Below are 18,786 nucleotides of genomic sequence, written 5' to 3' on the forward strand. Positions count from 1 at the left end.
AGGGAGGCAACACACCATCATCGAGTCTCGCCTGGTGTCACAGAATCTCCTGTCTGCACCTCGGACAATGGAGTCACCCACCACTATGGCTCTGCCTGTCGCTGGTCGAGCCTCATCGCTAGGATTGGAGCACTGACCAGTCCGCTGCTCGGACTGGAAGCGTCGTTTGCCCCGACAGCTCCCAAGAGGCGCACCTGTTTGCAGGAGGAACTTCCAATAGGTGGCGTTTTGGGACGAGACTCTTCGTCTGAAGAAGGGTCTCGACCCGAAACATCGCCCATTCCTTTTTTCCAGCGATACTGTCTGTCCCGCTGAGTTACTCCAGCATTTTGGGTCTATCTTCGGTTTAGACCAGGATCTGCAGTTCTTTCCTACACGTGTAAAAGATGGCAGTTCCATTGGTGAACGGCACTCTCAGTGCTGCAGTTGGGGAGTTGCTCTTGTGCTGTAGAATGGGACTGGCATCTGGTGACGAGGAGGCAAGAATACAGTCAGTTTAGCAGCAACATACCCGAGACTATTTGGAAAATAAGGCCGCACAAGTTATTTCAGTCACAAATGTACAGATTTTACTGTAATTATAGGTGCAGTTTAAAGGAAATGCAGATCACAGTTGTACATGTGTTGCTGCCATACCACTTTGTGTAAATGTACGTTTTTCATTCTCCTGCAACCACTAAGTCATTCTTGTATTTCCACTTACTGTGCAGGTTGTTCTTGGAAAAGTTACCTAAACACCGGGATTATAAAACCAGTATAGTACCAGAAAAAAAGGAAACTGTAAAAGTAAGTGAATCACTTCCTTTGGTGCTTGATTGCACAGAGTTGAGTTGCTGCTTTACGATGCCAAGGACCTAGCTTTGATCCTGATTGCGGGTGCTGCCTTTACGGCGTTTGCATATTCTCCCTGCGATCACGTGGGTTTTCCCCCATTCTCCGGTTTCCTCCTACATTCCAAGGGCGAGCAGTTTTGCTGGTGAATTGGCTTCTGTAAGTTGTTCCCAGCACGTCAGATAGAAGGAGTGTACAGGCGATTGTTGGTCAGAACAGATATGGTAGGCTAAAAAGCCTGTTTCCATGCTGTATCTCTAAACCAAACTAAACTAAACTGTGACCACAGTTGGGTAACTGGAAATGTGCTCCTGGCCTTGGTCATACTGACCCACTGACCAGGCTGGCACCCAGGAAACTATGGAGCCTCTTCCTCATGTGGGTTTGTGAGCTGCGACAGCCCCTGGACGTATGGGATTGTTTATCCTATCACATTAAAATCACAAATGTGAAGATGTCATCAGTGAAGAGCTTGTTGTGGTTCCCTGAGCCTCGAAATTAAGACAGGCGACGCAGAGAATTCTTCAAGAAGTTAAAAGCCTTTATTTGCAAACAATGGCTGGAACAACCAGAAAACCAACCTCCTGACTGCCCACTTAGTACATCGGGCAGTCTATGTTTATAGGATTATTCCAAACCTTATCTTCTTTACATTACCTCATACCGACACTCCTTTCTTCAGTCATTCATTTCTTAGCAGTCAGCCGTCTGTCCAGCCACCATTAAATCCCATTCAGTAATATATCCTTATCTCAATGCTCACAACCCTTCATACTTTGCCTCCCTTATTTCCCTGCTAGTCCATCCCTCACATCCATTTATCACCCCAAGGCCTATGTCTTTCCTTATCTCGCCACCATTATCTTTCATCCAAATGTAACAAGGTTACAGACAGTTGCAATGTACTAAAGTATAAAGAATGCCTGCGCTGTTAAATTTAAATGGCTAATAATGATTACAGCAGTTACAATGTAACTAACTAATATACAAAATACAACAAGCTCTCTCGTCCTGATTCTTGTTTCATTCCAGCCGCAGGCAGGTCTTTTCATGCTGGACAAATGTTCAGTGTTTCTTCATGTTCAAAGATGTTGAAAAACCTTCTCTTTTGCACATTGAATAGCCTGCATTAGTATTTGGATTTAGGTTTAGGTTTATTTTGCTTTGTTTTGCATGCTGTCGAAACAGATCAGATATATCGCACATAGATACAATCAGTTTAAACACAAGTACAATAGATTGAGCAAAGGGTGTACTTCCATACAGAGTGTAGAAAATAGTTCTCAGCAATCTAACACCAGTTCCAGACAGTTCTCAATGGGGGTTGTGGTGAATGTTGCAGTTAGTTCCTGTCGAAATGTAACATGATTCAGAATGTTCAGGCCAATATTAAATACGTGGACTGTCCAGACAGTTATATCTGCTTGATACTACCAGATAGTCTGTGTTTGTTTTTTCTTGGAGCAAAGGCTGAAGGGGGACCTAGTAGAGGGGTACATACAAGGGTATAGACAGTGCAGATAACAGAAGCATTTTCACCTTAGATGAGGTATCTAAAACTAGAGGGTAGAAATGAGGAACTGCAGATGTTTTTTTACAAAAAATAAGAAGACACAAAGTGCTAGAGTAGCTCAGCGGGTCAAGCAGCATCTTTGGAGAACAATTCTTCACTTTCTCGAGAGATGCTGCCTTACTCCAACTGAGTTACTCCAGCACTTTCTCTTTTTAAAGCTAGAGGTTTTGGTTTGAGCTGAGAAGGAACGTTTCCAAGGTTGAGGTGGTTAGGATCTGAAACACAGAAGGAGGCAGGTTCTCTTGCAACGTTTACGTATCTAGAAAAGCACTGAAATCACCAGGACAGAGCAGAGTGCAGACGAGGTGCTGGTTAATGGGCTTAGTAGAGACAGAAAGTTTATGGTGGACATCACGTGGTGGGCTAAGGGCCTGTTTGCATATTCTACGACTCAAGTGTCATGCAGCATATTGATGAAATTGAATTATTTTCTGTCTGTTCCATGTGGAAGTTAATGTGAGCCTTTTATTGACCAGCTTTTGAGGAGTAGAGGATGGATGAAGTGTTCGGTTGTGATTGGAACAAAACTTGCTGTGCTTTTATCCTGTCTTATCTACATCTTATCTATCTATTATCTATTATTATATATTACTAAAGCTCTCGGTTTGTTTATGTGTATGTGTATATGTGTGTATGTGTGTACCATGCCCTTGCCCTGTACACAACCAAAACAGTACACGATAGCGCCACCATTTTTGGCCCACCCTACTCACCATTCCCCTATGGTGTGAATAAACGCATTTTCGTTACTTTTAAAAAACAATTTACCTTATAAACTTTAATAAATCCGACCCCTCCCCCCCCCCCAGCGGGAGAACCAGCGCCCATCCCGGTCTGCCCCGCGCCTGACCTTCCTCCCATAGTGCAACGCGCCGCAGAGGCTCTGGCAGAGGGTCCAACAAGATGGCCGTCGCTCGCAGCAGGAGAAATGCCGCCGAGGTCAGTGCCTTCTCCCTGTCCACTCTCACCCACCCACGGCCCCGGGAGATGGTCCCCGCCCGGCAACGGGTCCATGCCGTCCCCCCCGTTCCCCGCCGCAGATTGCAGCCGAGTTGCAGGAGACCGTTCCCTCTGCAACTCCCTGGTCAACTCGTCCCTTCCCCCCCAAACCACCCCTTCCCCAGGTACTTTCCCCTGCAACCGCAGGAGATGCAACACCTGTCCCTTTAACCCCCCCCCCCCCCCCACGTTGACCCCATCCAAGGACCCCGATAGTCTTTTCTGGTGAGGCAGAGGTTCACTTGCACCTCCTCTAACCTCATCTACTGTATCCGCTGTTCCAGGTGTCAACTTTTGTACATCGTTAAGACCAAGCGCAGGCTCGGCGATCATTTCGCTGAACACCACCGCTCAGCCTGCCTTAACCTACCTGATCTCCCGGTGGCTCAGCACTTTAACTCTCCCTCCCATTCCAAATCTGACCTTTCTGCCCTGGGCCTCCTCCATTGTCAGAGTGAGGCCCAACGCAAATTGGAGGAACAGCACCTCATATTTCACTTGGGCAGCTTTCACCCCAGCAGTATGAACATTGACTTCTCCAAATAGCCCTTGCTTTCCCTCACTCTCCATCCTCTCCCCCTTCCCAGTTCTCCCACCAGTCTTACTATCTCCGACTACATTCTATCCCTGACATCAGTCTGAAGAAGGGTCTCGACCTGAAATGTCACCCATTCCTTCTCTCCAGAGATGCTGCTTGTGCCGCTGAGTTACTTTGTGTCTACCTAAGCAATAGGTGGGTACAGGTGAGGGTGGCTTGATTGGCAGATGGGTGGACAAAAGCCAGAGATGAAAAGGAGACAAAAGGTGTCAAATAAAAAGAAGAGGAGTGATATGTGATTAATCTACAAACGCGCACGTCTTTGATTTATGGGAGGAAACCCGCATGGAGCTATAAACTCTACACAGAAGCAACCGAGGTCAGGATCAAACCCATCGTTGGCACTGTGAGGCAGTGAGACACCAGCTGTGCCACTGTGCCACCTATTTTCCTTGCCCTTGTCTGAAGCGCCAAAATAAATCCCGTCCATCAGTGGCTGGAAACAGATTGGCGTGTGCCCCACTGAATACAGTGGCCTCCATAATGTTTGGGGAAAAAGACCCATCATTTATTTCTTTGCCTCTGTACTCCACAATTTGAGATTTGTAATTTAAAAAAAAATCACATATGGTTAAAGTGCACATTGTCAGATTTTAATAAAGGCCATTTTTATACATTTTGGTTTCACCATGTAGAAACTTCAGCAGTGTTTATATATAGTCCCCGCATTTCAGGGCACCATAATGTTTGGGATGTCATGTACAATTTACAATGTCATGTAAATGAAAATAGTCATGTTTAGTATTTTGTTGCATATGCTTTGCATGCAGTGACTGCTTGAAGTCTGCGATTCATGGACATCACCAGTTGCTGGGTGTCTTCTCTGGTGATGCTCTGCCAGGCCTGTATTGCAGCCATCTTTAGCTTATGCTTGTTTTGGGGGCTAGTCCCTTTCAGTTTTCTCTTCAGCATATAAAAGGCATGCTCAATTGGGTTCAGATCGGGTGATTAACTTGGCCACTTAAGAATTGACCATTTTATAGCTTTGAAAAACTCCTTTGTTGCTTTAGCGGGATGTTTGGGATCATTGTCTTGCTGTAGAATGAACCGCCGGCCAATGTTTTTTGAGGCATTTGTTTGAACTTGAGCAGGTAGGATGTGTCTATACATTTCAGAATTCATCATGCTACCACCATCAGCAGTTGTGTCATTAATGAAGATAAGTGAGCCAGTACCTTCAGCAGCCCTACATGCCCAGGCCATAACATGCCCAGGCCATAACATGCCCAGGCCATAACACCCCCACTACTGTGTTTCACAGATGAGGTGGTATGCTTTGGATCTTGGGCAGTTCCTTCTCTCCTCCATAATTTGCTCTTGCCATCACTTTGATACAAGTTAATCTTCATCTCATCTGTCCACAAGACCTTTTTACTGTGGTTGCTCTTTTAAGTACTTCTTGGCAAACTATAACCTGGCAATCCTATTTTTGCGGCTAACCAGTGGTTTGCATCTTGCAGTGTAGCCTCTGTATTTCTGTTCATGAAGTCTTCTGCGGACAGTGGTCATTGACAAATCCACACCTGACTCCTGAAAAGTGTTTCTAATCTGTCGGACAGGTGTTTGGGGGGGTTTTCTTTATTATAGAGAGAATACTTTTTCATCAGCTGTGGAGGTCTTCCTTGCCAGTCTGCCAATCCCTTTGCGATTAGTGAGCTCACCAGTGCTCTCTTTTTTCTTAATGATGTTCCAAACAGTTGATTTTGGAAAGCCGAAGGTTTGGCTGATGTCTCTAACAGTTTTATTCTTGTTTCTCAGTATCATAATGGCTTCTTTGACTTTCATTGGCACAACTTTGGTCCTCATGTTGATAAACAGCAATAAAAGGTGCTGAGAGCTCTCTTATACCTGCATTAAGGAGGCAATTAAACACACCTGAGCAATTACAAACACCTGTGAAGCCATGTGTCCCAAACATTATGGTGCCCTGAAATGGGGGGACTATGTATATACACAGCTGTAATATCTACATAGTGAAACCAAAATGTATAAAAATGGCCTTTAATAAAATCTGACAATGTCCACAAGTGATTTTTTTCTATTACAAATGTCAAATTGTGAAGTACAGAGGCAAATAAATAAATGATGGCTATTTGTCCCAAACATTATGGAGGGCACCGTAACTTGCCGAAATTGCCTCTGGCACACTTGAAGAGTAAAATATCAGCTGCATTTTTCACCTTGTATGTTTTGCTGTAAGACGGACGTTGAGCTGATTAGTACTGTAAATCCCCCACCGCTCCCCTCCCCCAAGGTGTCCCCCAAGGCTCAGTCCTTGGCCCCCTCCTCTTCATCCTCTACCTGTTCCCCCTTGGTTAATTAATCCGCCGTCATGGTCTCAACTTCCACTGCTTCGCCGATGTTATCCAGCTCCTCATCTCCACCAAGTCAATCTCCCCCACCACACACTCTACACTGACAAACTGCATCACTGAAATAAAATCTTGGCTTCAATCAAATTTCCTCAAACTCAATTGCAACAAATCTGAAATCATCATCATTGGTCCAAAAACGCTCACCAAATCCACCCAAAACTTCATCCTCAACATTGATGGTCTCCCAGTATCCACCTCCCCTCACATCCGGAATCTTGGAATCATCTTTGATCAAACCCTCTCCTTCGACAAACACATCAAACACATCACAAAGACAGCCTTCTTCCACCTCAAAAACATTGCCCGTCTCCGTCCATCCCTCTCCTCCACAGCTGCAGAAACCCTCATCCACGCCTTCATCACCTCCCGTCTGGACTACTGCAACAGCCTCCTCTATGGCGCACCCTCAAAAATCATCAGTAAACTTCAATACTCACCCACACCCCGATCCGTGACCATATCACCCCCGTCCTTTACAAACTCCACTGGCTCCCCATCCCCCAGAGAATCCAGTACAAAATCCTCCTCATAACCTACAAAGCCCTCCCTAACCTGGCCCCATCCTACCTAACCGACCTCCTCCACAGGCACACTCCCACCTGCACCCTCCGCTCTGCTGCTGCCAATCTCCTATCCCCCCACATCCGGACCAAACTCAGATCCTGGGGGGACAGGGCTTTCTCCATCGCTGCTCCCACCCTATGGAACTCACTACCCCAAACCGTTAGAGACTCCTCCACACTCACCACATTCAAAACATCGCTGAAGTCTCACCTGTTCAGTACTGCCTTCAACCACTGAAGGTCACCTCACCTTCTGTCTCCTTTCTCTGTTCGTTTACTTATTTACTTATTTATCTATTTATTCATTTCCCTATGTTCTCTAAATCTCTGTAAAGCGTCTTTGAGTATATGAAAAGCGCTATATAAATAAAATGCATTATTATTATTATTATTATTATTACTGCCTTCATTTAAACAGACTCGTAGTCAGCAAGCTTGCTACTCGATCTTCACTGCAGGAATTGGGCGTGCAGCATGTATTAGATCTGTATAAATGTTGGACAGATCAGAGAATAGTATATTGGGTATCTCCTTGCATTTGATAAGAACATCACTCTGGGAAGGGTGTTTGGACATGAAGAACTCCTCCATTTTGTTTTCTCAAATTAAGCTTCTGACCCTATTCAAAAATACTTGGACCTCTGACTTGAAACCGCTTGACATCTGCATGAAAGTATGCCCAAGTCATATTGTCATTATTAATGCTGTTGCCCCCTGATTGCCATTACAATTCCTTTTGTATGCTCTGTCCCAGTGCTGCGTGTGACGTTGCAGAAAGCCTGGTGGAGGGAGCATGTTTTAAAAAGTGCTTGGTGTGCACTTGACAATCCATGATCATGGGTCCAAACCTGGAGCAGGATTGTGGCAACAAACTGGGTAATCCTTGCTCAACCAGCATGGGCAGGGTGGGCTGAATGGCTGGCTCGTTTGGTCAAAACAAAAGTGCTGGAGTAACTCAGCTAGGCCTCTGGAGGACATGGATATTTCTAATCAGGCCTTTTTCTTCAGACTCGAATCTCTGTTGCTTGCCTTCATGAGCTCACACTGAGCAAGCGAGGACTTAACTGTCAGGGAATCCCTGGCAAGAACCTGGTTTACAATTTGTGCTGGAACGTTCTGACTATCACAGCAATTGTTAGATTGTGAATGGTTTTGAATTGAGCATTGTGCTAAATCTACATTGGCAATTGATATTGGAATGCCAAATTAGGTAACGTGTTGGAATCTTGTTTTTCTTTTCCTAGAAGCTAAAAGAAATTGCCTTCCCAAAGGCTGAGCTGTTGAAGGGTGAGCTTCTGAAGAGATATGGCATCGAGTTTGCAGAGTACCAGGAGCAGCAGGTAAGCGTGGCTCAGCACAAACTGTTGCTCTGTAGCACAAGCTACTGGTACCTGCCTTCCCCAGGCTTTAGACAGTGATGTCGCCGCCTTCATTTTAATATTAAGGAGGAGGAAGTGTTTGTTGTCTTGAAAAACATTACGGTGAATATGTTCCCAGGTAAAGATCCTTCCCAGGATGCTGAGGGAAGCACGTGATGTGATTACTGGGACCTGAATAGCCTCTTTAACCATGGGCAAGGTCCCAGAGGGCTGGACAATAGCCAACGTTGTTTCTTTTGTTTAATAAGGGGAACAGGCACAAACCAGGAAAGCTGAAGAAGGGTCCCAACCCAAAATGTCATCTAATCCTTAGTCTCACGAGATGCTGCCTGATCTGATAAGTTACTCCAGCACTGCGTGTACTGTTTTTGTTCCAGGAAATTATAGGTCGGTGAACCTTATATAAGTGATAGGGTCATTATTGGAGAAGATTTATTTGCATTTGGAAAAACATGGACTTACTGGTGATAGATTAGTGTGGAGATGCAGCTTGGAAACAGGCCCTTCGAACCACTGAGTCCATGCCGACCTTCGATCACCCATTCACACTAGTTCTATGCTATCCCAGTTTCTCATTCATTCCCTACACCCTAGAGGCAATTTATAGAGACCAAACCCTAGCAAATGATAGGTAGATACAGGTGATGGTGGGGGGTTGATTGGCACATGGATGGATAAAGGCCAGTGATGAAAAGGAGAGAAGAATGTGTCCGGTATGGAAGGAAGAGAAATGAAATGTGACAACTAATCTACAAACCCCCACCTTGAGATGTGGGAGGAAACCGGAACAGCCGAAGGAAACTTGGGCAGTCACAGGGAGAAGGTGCAAACTCCACCCAGACAGCACCTGACGTCAGGGTTGAACCCATGTCTCCGGCCTGTGAGGCAGCAGCTCTACCAGCTGTGCTACTGTGCTGTCCTTAGTTGGCATGGCTTTGTTCATGGGAGACCTGTTTCACAAATTTGAGGAAATATTTTGAGGAGGTGACAACAATGATTGAGAGTAGAGCAGCGGATGTTGTATACATGGACTTGAGTAAAGCATCTGGCAAGGTACTCTGTGGTGGGCTGGTCCAGAAGATTAAGTTACGTGGGATCCACAGTACGTTGGTGGATTGGATCCAAAATTGGCTTGGCCGTAAAACACAAAGAGGAGTGGCAGAGAGAGTTTTTCTGACTCTTGGTCCATGACCAATGGTGTTACATAGAAACATAGAAAATAGGTGCAGGAGGAGCCATTTGGCCCTTCGAGCCAGCACCGCCATTCATTGTGATCATGGCTGATCATCCACAATCAGTAACCCGTGCCTGTCTTCTCCCCACATCCCTTGATACCGCTAGCCCCTAGAGCTCCATCTAACTCTCCTAAATTCATCCATTGAATTGGCCTCTACTGCCTTCTGTGGCAGCGAATTCCATAAATTCACAACTATCTGGGTGAAAAAGTTGTTTTCTCATCTCAGTTTTAAATGGCCTCCCTTTATTGTTAGACTCTGTGGCCCCTGGTTTTGGATTCTCCCAACATTGGGAACATTTTTCCTGCGGCATGGTAGCGCAGCGGTAGAGTTGCTGCTTTACAGCGAATGCAGCGCCGGAGACTCAGGTTCGATCCTGACTACGGGTGCTGCACTGTAAGGAGTTTGTACGTTCTCCCCGTGACCTGCGTGGGTTTTCTCCGAGATCTTCGGTTTCCTCCCACACTCCAAAGACGTACAGGTATGTAGGTTAATTGGCTGGGTAAATGTAAAAATTGTCCCTAGTGGGTGTAGGATAGTGTTAATGTGCGGGGATCGCTGGGCGGCACGGACTTGGAGGGCCGAAAAGGCCTGTTTCCGGCTGTATATATATGATATGATATGATATGATATGATATCTAGCTTGTTCAGTCCTTTTATAATTTTACATGTTTCTATAAGATCCCCTCTCATCCTAAATTCCAGTGAATACAAGCCCAGTCTTTCCAATCTTTCCTCATATGACAGTCCCGCTATCCTGGGAATTAACCTCGTGAACCTATGCTGCACTGCCTCAATAGCAAGGATATCCTTCCTCAAATTCAGGGGACCAAAACTGCACGCAATACTCCAGATATGGTCTCACCAGGGCCCTGTACAACTGCAGAAGGACCTCTTTACTCCTATACTCAAATTCTCTCGTTATGAAGGCCAACATGCCATTAGCTTTCTTCATTATCTGCTGTACCTGCATGTTTACTTTCAGTGACTGGTGTACAAGGACACCCAGGTCTCGTTGCACTTCCCTTTTTCCTAATCTGACACCATTGAGCTAATAATCTGCCTCCTTGTTCTTGCCGCCAAAGTGTTCTGCAAGGATCAGTTCTGGGACCTCCATACATAAAAATGATATGAATGAAAATGTAAGTATCTGCTTAGTAAGTTTACAGACTATATAAAAATCGGTGGAATAGTGAGTAGTAAGTTAGGTTGCCAACAGTACAGTGGAATGTAGATTAGTTAAAGATGTGGGCAGAGAAATGGCAGACGGAGTTTAATTGGGACAAATGCCCAGAAATTCCTTGATCTCACAAATCTGGCTCATCTTTGAACTGGTCGAGTTCTAAACTGGTCCTTGGGTTGATGGCAACAGCCGTTAAATGCTGAAGGAGGCTTTTCAAATTGCTGGCTGACTGATTTTTTTCTGGTAGCAAAGCTTTGGAGAAAGAGAACAGACCAACTTTATGAAGCTTTGCCCAGCCTTTAGGATGTTATGTGTTGCATCAGCTGACTGTCTTTAGGAATGGTCACTGTTGTAAGTTGGATCAACAGACACTAATTGATGAAATGTAAAACTACTGTGACTGTCCCTAGGGACCAAGCTGAATCACTTGGTGTCATCATGTTTGTATTCCACAGCAGAGGGAAACTGAGGAGTTTTCGTCCGAGTTGGCCCGGCAGCAACAGGTTGAAGATGAGAAACAGAGGGTGGCACGGATGCGGCAGCAACAAGCGGAACAGGAACAGTTCCATGCCTTTGAGGAGATGATCCGGCGCCAACAGCTGGAGAAGGAACGGCTAAAGGTGCTGGAGGAATACGCAAAACCAGACATTCCTCCCTCTTCGAAGGACTGCCCGCTAATACCTGCCGTTGAGAGACCACCGAACAACCGCGCCCCGCTGTCGCCTGCCGCCAGTGTCTCAAACACTGGCCCACCTGCCGTAGATCGTTCAACAAAGCCCACATCCTTTGGAACCAACTGGAACAGTGAGGCCCGCTCTTATTCACACTTGACTCTAGACGTCGCAAAACCAGCGGCTTTAACAATGTTATTTGTAGTAGAGTTCATGAGTATTCAGTAATTAAGGAGTGCTAACATAAGATCATAAGATATAGGAGCAGCATTGGGCCATTCGGCCCATCAAGCCTGCTCTGCCATTCAATCATGGCTGATCTATCTTTTCCTCTTCATATCATCATATCATATATATACAGCCGGAAACAGGCCTTTTCAGCCCTCCAAGTCCGTGCCGCCCAGCGATCCCCGTACATTAACACTATCCTACACCCACTAAGGACAATTTTTACATTTACCCAGCCAATTAACCTACATACCTGTACGTCTTTGGAGTGTGGGAGGAAACCGAAGATCTCGGAGAAAACCCACGCAGGTCACGGGGAGAACGTACAAACTCCTTACAGTGCAGCACCCGTAGTCAGGATCGAACCTGAGTCTCCGGCGCTGCATTCGCTGTAAAGCAGCAACTCTACCGCTGCGCTACCGTGCCGCCCTTAACCCCATTCTCCTGCCTTCTCCCCAGAACCTTTGACGCCCTTACTAATCAAGATGCTATCAATCTCTGTTTTAAAAATACCCAATGACTTGGCCTCCACAACCGTCTGTGGCAATGAATTCCACAGATTCACCACCATCTGGCTAAAGAAATAGCCCCCCTCATCTCCATTCTAAAGGTATCTCCTTTTATTCTGAAGCTGTGCTCTCTGTTCCCAGACTCTCCCACTACTGGAAACATTCTCTCCACATCCACTCTGTCTAAGTCTTTCATGAACCGGTAGGTTTCAGTGAGATCTCCCTCTCTCATCCTTCTAAACTCCAGAGTCATCATATGCTCCTTGTACGTTAACCCAATTATCCCCGGCATCATTCTCGTAAACCACCTCTGGACTCAACATGACCCGAGTATCGCTTTAAAATAGACTATGTATTCGACATGGGTGTTGTGACGGACAGGGGTTGGCTCTCTTTCCTAGTCTGGTGCAGTGGGTTTGTAGTCTGGGTGTGAACTGAAAGGTTGGTGGTGAAGCCCACCCAGGGGGCATCAGTGCCACAATCCGTCCGTGGCCTTTGATGCTCAATGGTTAAACCCATTCAAGGCTTAGACTGATAGATGTGTGGATGTGTGGACACGGAGTGCAGGGAAGTAGAGGGGATACCAGGTCAGCCACAACCTCCCTAACTGGTGGAGCAGGCCCGCAGTGCCCACTCCCATGGCCCCCGCCCCATCACCTGGTCACTCGCCTGGGGCCTGTTCCCTTGTCTGTGATGCACAGTCCCGCTCCTGTCGCTGGTCCCGCGCTTTATATGGCCTCACGAATAAGTCGTAAAAATAAATAGACGTATAGATTGTTTTTAGGAGATTTTTCTACAATCAGAGGCATCTTGTTGAGAAGAACTATCAGCTGGGTGCTGTGCAGTCGGTTTCTAGAGTTTAAGATTAGGCAACTTTATCTCACGCCATATCCCTTGACTCCACTAGCCCCCAGAGCTCTATCTAACTCTCTTAAATTCATCCAGTGAATTGGCCTCCGCTGCCCTCCGTGGCAGAGAATTCCACAAATTCACAACTCTGGATGAAAAAGTTTCTTCTCAGATAACAATGTTATTAGGCAGCTAGGGAGAGTAAATTGGGAACTGGGTAAGTCCACGCCTGACATGCGAGTCGTTTACAGGCCAGTTGATCAAAGTTCTGCACTGGCATGTTCCAGCAACATTTGGGCGGCATGGTGGCTCAGCAGCTTGTACGTTCTCCCCGTGGCCTGCGCGGGTTTTCTCCGAGTTCCTTAGATTCCTCCCAAACTCTAAAGACGTATAGGTTTGTAGGTTGTCTTGGTAAAAAATGTCAAATTGTCCCCAGTGTGTGTAGGGTAGTGTTAATGTGCAGAGATCACTAGTCGGTGCGGACTCAGTGGGCCGAAGGGCCTGTTTCTGCGCTGTATCTCTAAATTAAACTAAACTAAAAAGTAAGGAGGAGGGATAAGGTAAGCGAACCTTGGATGACCAAGAGATTGTAAACTTGGTTGGGAAGCTGTTGGAGAGGATTCTTCAGGACGGGATTACTCCCATTTGGAAGGGAATGTGCTAATTAGGGACAGTCAGCATGGCTTTGTACAAGGCAGGTCATGTCTGATTAACTTCATCAAGATATTGTGAGACAGTGTTGAAGGTGATTGATGAGGGTGGGGTGGTGGATGCTAACTACATAGATTTTAGTAAGGCATTTGATGAAGTTATCCATGATAGGCTGATTAAGGTGCACAACGTTCATGGTAACTTGATCGTATGGATTCAGAACTGGTTTACTGATGGAAGACAGAGGGTTGTGATGGAAACCATTGTTCTGGCTGGAGATCTATGACTAGTGGAGTTCTGCAGGAATCTGTGCTGGGATGTGCGCGCGTGTGTAGCTTCTGCCTGGATCAGTGCATATTAGTTTCAAGGAGAGGCTGGACAAACTTGGATTGTTTTCTGTGGAGTGCTGGAGATTGAGGGGAGACCTGATAGAAGTATATAACATGGTGAGAGGCAAAGAGAGGGGAGACAGTCAGAACCTGTACCCCAGGGTGGAAATGTTAAAGACTAGGGGGCTTAGCGTTAAGGTGAGAGGAGAAAGGTATACAGGAGATATGCAGGGCAAATTTTTGTTTTACACAGGTAGTGGTGCTCATCCAGAACACGTTGCCAGGGGAGGGGGTGGAGGCAGATACAGAGGCTTTTGGATACACCATGAAGATGCAAGGAATGGAGGGATATGGATCACATGCAGGCAGATGAGATTAGTTTATTCTGGCATCATCTTTGGCAATGTCATTGTGGGCCGAATGGCCTATTCTGTGCTGCACTGTTCTCTGGTCTGTGTTCTGGACTCTACAACTTGAGTTAACTAGATTTGTCGCCCTCTCTATCTGTGGTCCACCTGTGTCATTACTTATCTTCTGGTTTCCCCTCTGGGAGTGGAAGATGTGAACACGTCTTCCTGCTTTGGATTTCCCAACTCTGACCTTTTGTCCATGTTCTCACTGATTGCTCCCATTCACTCAGTCACAACATAACCTTGTTCACAGTTTATCCTCGTGATCCCCTTGTTCTACCCTGAGACATCCCCGCCACTACGTCCCTGTAGCTTAACAAGCTGCTTTTTATCTCCTTCCCAGTTCTGACAAAGGGTCTTTGACCTGAAATATTAAATGTTTCTCTTCCCCCTGATGAGGCCTGTCCTACTGACTATTTCCAGCACAGTCTTTTATTTTTCGATAGCTGGCATGCCTATAATTTTTTTCTGACTTTTGCTGACTGAAACATTAACTCTGTTTCTCTCTCTACTATTGATGTATGACCTAAAGAGTGTTTCTAGCATTTTCTGTATATTTTCACACAGAGGATGGTGGGTATCTGGAACGAGCTGCCCGAGGAGGCAGTTGAGGCAGATGCTATAACAACATTTAAAAGACATTTGGATCGGAAACGTTTAGAGGGATCTGGATCAAAAGTGGGCAGATGGGATTAGTGTAATTGGGGAATCTTGGTCAGTATGGGCAAGTTGGGCTGAAGGGCTTGTTTCCGTGCTGTGTGACTCTTTGACTCTATTTCAGATTTCTGGCATCGACAGATTTTGGCTTTCAAAATGGCCTAGCCATTCTCTTTTGTTAAACGAGGAGGCAGGCTGTATCTATATAGCGTTTTTTTTTGCCATGTATTACGATGTCCTGTTCGAACCAGGAATTTAGGAGAGACGTCCCACAATGACAAGTGGGGTGAAGATTATGGACATCGAGTAGGAGCAAGGGGAGAGAGTTGGCCATTTAATAGGATCATGAATAATCTGATTGTAACTTCAACCTGGCATTCCTGTCCACCCACAATGATCTTTCACCCACTTCTCAAGCATCTCCGTACTACACCCTTAAAAATATTCACGGACTTATTTCCTGAAAGCACAATGGGAAATGCACTGCGTAGATCACAGCCATTGGAGAGAAAAACAATTACCTTTTAAATGGGTGTCTCCTTATTTTTAAACTGTGATGTTCTGCTCTCAATTCTTGCACAAAATTACACATTGTCTCCCCATCAAGACCCACCCAGATCTTGCATTTTCAACCATTCTTCAAAATCCCAGAGGAGGCATCACCGCCACTCAGTATAAAAAACATCATCCCCCCCACATCTCCTTTAAACTTTGTTTCCTCACCTCAAAGCCTGTCCAATCTTTTGTTGTGGGGCAAACCACCATTCGAGCCAAGTAAACCACCTCTGATCTGCATCTGACACAGTAATGCCCTTTCTTAAATAAGCATAACAATACTGTTTATAGTATTAAGGATCTCCTTCTTCTTCTTGCGTTTGAGGCAGCAGAAGTTATGAAGCTGCTTCTACTTCTGCTGTCTGTTTGTTGTCGTTCGCCTGACTGAGGTCAGTTGACGGGGCTCACCACGGGGAGGTCGACAACGTAAGCCCCAGTATTAAGGATGAGGTTTCACAATGCCCTAAGTAACTGAAGCATGTCATTTCTACTTTTATATTTATTTCCTGGAACAATAAACAATAACATCATTAACTTAGAACAGCACAGGAATAGGCCCTTTGGCCCACAATGTCCGTGTTGAACATGATACTAACTAATCTCTGCCCACACGTGATCCATTTCCCTCCATTCCCTGCATATCAATGTGCCAGCTAAAAGCCTCTTATCCATCTCGATCCCAGTGCGTTCCAGGCACCCAACACTCTCTGTTAATTTAAAAAAACTTGCCCTGCGCATCATCTTTAGACTTTGGCACTCTCACCTTCAAGCTATCCCTGCTAGTCTTTGACATTTCCACCCTTGGGAAAAGGTTTGGTCCACCCTAACTTTCAGTTGTATCTTGTATCAATTGCCATGCTTTGTTCGGTCACCACCTCTTTTCCAGCTTTCTCTCTCCTACACATCAGTCTGAAGAAGGATCTCAACCCAGAAATGTTGACTATCCCTGTCCTCCAGAGATGCTTTCTGACTTGCTGAGTTGCTCCAGCACTTTGTATTGTGCTCTGGGTTCCAGTATCCGTAGTGTGTGGTGTGTCTACTCTATCCATGCCTCTCTTAGACGTGGATTTTCCTAATTAGTCGCTATGCCTGCATATAATCTCATTGAAACCACACACCGAGGCATCCCAATCCTCTACATCACAGATCTATGTCATCTCTCAAATATGCATTTCTTATTTTTGCTAACAAAATGGACAGGTTCACACATCATCCATTTACGAAATATCTGGCCAAAAATCCAACCTATCAATGTCCCCTTTGCAATCCCCTTTTGGTCTCCTCACCACTTGCTTCCTTATGTTTTATGTCATCATTAAATAGCATGGATGCCGTTGAAGAGAGGTTGGTGAAATGATTAGGAATAAAGTTGAGAATAATATGTTGAAAATTTAATGTGGGAGGACGGAGGTTCTAAACATCAGTCAGGGCAGATGGAGCAGAATGGCTCATTTCCACCCATGAATGTTAAATAGCACATTCCTTGATAATTATTTGAAAAATGCAGTCATTTCAGTTTATTTCCATGCCAACGCAAGAAACTATGCCAAAGAGCAATCATTGTTTGCCACACCTCCCTCCTGCCTTGTGAGGGATGTGTGGAGTTGGGGCCTACATATAAACAGCTGCACAGCCAACAGCACTTTGACGAGGATGAAGATCTCTTGTGATCGTCGAGTTCTTGTGTCCGACCACCACTCATGAATCTTTTCATTGGAAGTGCAAATCTGTGGTCTTATCGAGATCATTTGAAAATGGCTTGAGCAGCTCTTTCCCACAAATACTGTACCCGCGAATATTCAAACCGTTTAATTTCCAGCTCCCAAGAGGGCAGACCAAAAAGCTGCTGCACTTATACATGCATCTACAGAGATGAATACTTGCACAGTGAAATTCTTTTGTTTTGCATTCCATACAAAAATTGGCAAGTCCCAAGTACTTTAGAAGACTGAGGGGGGATCTTATTGAAACATATAAAATTCTTAAGGGGTTGGAGAGGCTAGATGCGGGAAGATTGTTCCCAATGTTGGGGAAGTCCAGAACCAAGGGTCACAGCTTAAGGATAAGGGGGAAGTCTTTTAGGACCGAGATGAGAAAACATTTCTTCACACAGAGAGTGGTGAGTCTGGAATTCTCTGCCACAGAAGGTAGTTGAGGCCAGTTCATTGGCTAGATTTAAGAGGGAGTTAGATGTGGCCCTTGTGGCTAAAGGGATCAGGGGGTATGGAGAGAAGGCAGGTACAGGTTACTGAGCTGGATGATCAGCCATGATCATATTGAATGGCGGTGCGTACAGGCTCGAAGGGCCGAATGGCCTACTCCTGCACCTATTTTCTATGTTTCTACTGAGGCAATGTCTTTTCCTCTGCATCAACTTGGATCCGAAAGCAGGTAAAGGCTTCAGTGGCTCATTTCCCATCAGCCCCTGCACAAAGCAGCTTGGTTGTTCGGATGCCCACGTGTCTGCAATAGCAGGGCTGTCCGTGTTGCCCTGGAGACCTTTGACTGTGATCCTGCAGTCGCCATTCATTGGGAAACGCCAGTGTTCTGTTGTGGTGTAAATGTGCCCTGCGCTGGATTGGTTGATTGATGCTTTATTATAACATGTGATATGGCACAGTGAAATTCTTTGTTTTGCAATTTATACAAAATAGATGTAATAGGGTGCCTACAAAGTGTTCAATGTAGTCCCAGTTATCCCTCTTTGTTCTCAGTGGCCCCCCTACGTCGGGCCCCTCTTTGTTCTCGGTGATGTGTCCTCGACTGATCTCCGGCGCTCATCGCGAGCCTGTTTGGCCTCCGGAAATCACCGTGGGCCCGTGCTCGACCACTCATCGCCAGGTCCTCTCTTGGACGGCTTTGTGGCGCTCGCCGTGAGCTTGCGATGGCCAACCTTGCTCCTCGGCGCCCCTCCTGGCTGGAGGTCCAGGCAGCTCAACAGTGTGCATGGCTGGACAAGGAGGCTGCAGTGAGTGACCGTGCACTGCCCACTGTGCAGCTGTCACTTACGTGCCTCCTGACATTTGCCAAGACCCTTCAGCACACAGACATATGGCACACAGGCCCTTTGGCCCAACTTGCCAATGCCGACCAAGACTGCCCATCTACAGGAGTCCCACCTGCCCACATTAGGTCCAAATCCCTCTAAACCTTTCCTATCCATGTACTGTCCAAACGTCTTTAAACTGTTG

General features: G+C 45.9%; 1 protein-coding gene across 3 annotated transcripts in view; it reads left to right on the forward strand.

Moving 5' to 3' along the window:
- Nucleotides 1–18,786, forward strand: part of LOC144610171 (STAM-binding protein-like) — a 56,287-nt gene that overhangs the window by 14,034 nt on the left and 23,467 nt on the right. For all 3 annotated transcript variants that reach the window (XR_013549400.1, XM_078428723.1, XM_078428724.1), the window contains exons 3-5: nt 711–786; nt 8,184–8,279; nt 11,192–11,540. Coding sequence is in view for 2 of the 3 variants with exons in the window: in XM_078428723.1 (XP_078284849.1) it covers nt 711–786; nt 8,184–8,279; nt 11,192–11,540 (521 nt within the window). In the remaining variant the exon portion in view is untranslated. The remainder of the gene's footprint in view (nt 1–710; nt 787–8,183; nt 8,280–11,191; nt 11,541–18,786) is intronic.

The sequence above is a fragment of the Rhinoraja longicauda genome, chromosome 36 (genome assembly GCF_053455715.1).
Source record: "Rhinoraja longicauda isolate Sanriku21f chromosome 36, sRhiLon1.1, whole genome shotgun sequence".
In the NCBI taxonomy this organism is placed as follows: Eukaryota; Metazoa; Chordata; class Chondrichthyes; order Rajiformes; family Arhynchobatidae; genus Rhinoraja; species Rhinoraja longicauda.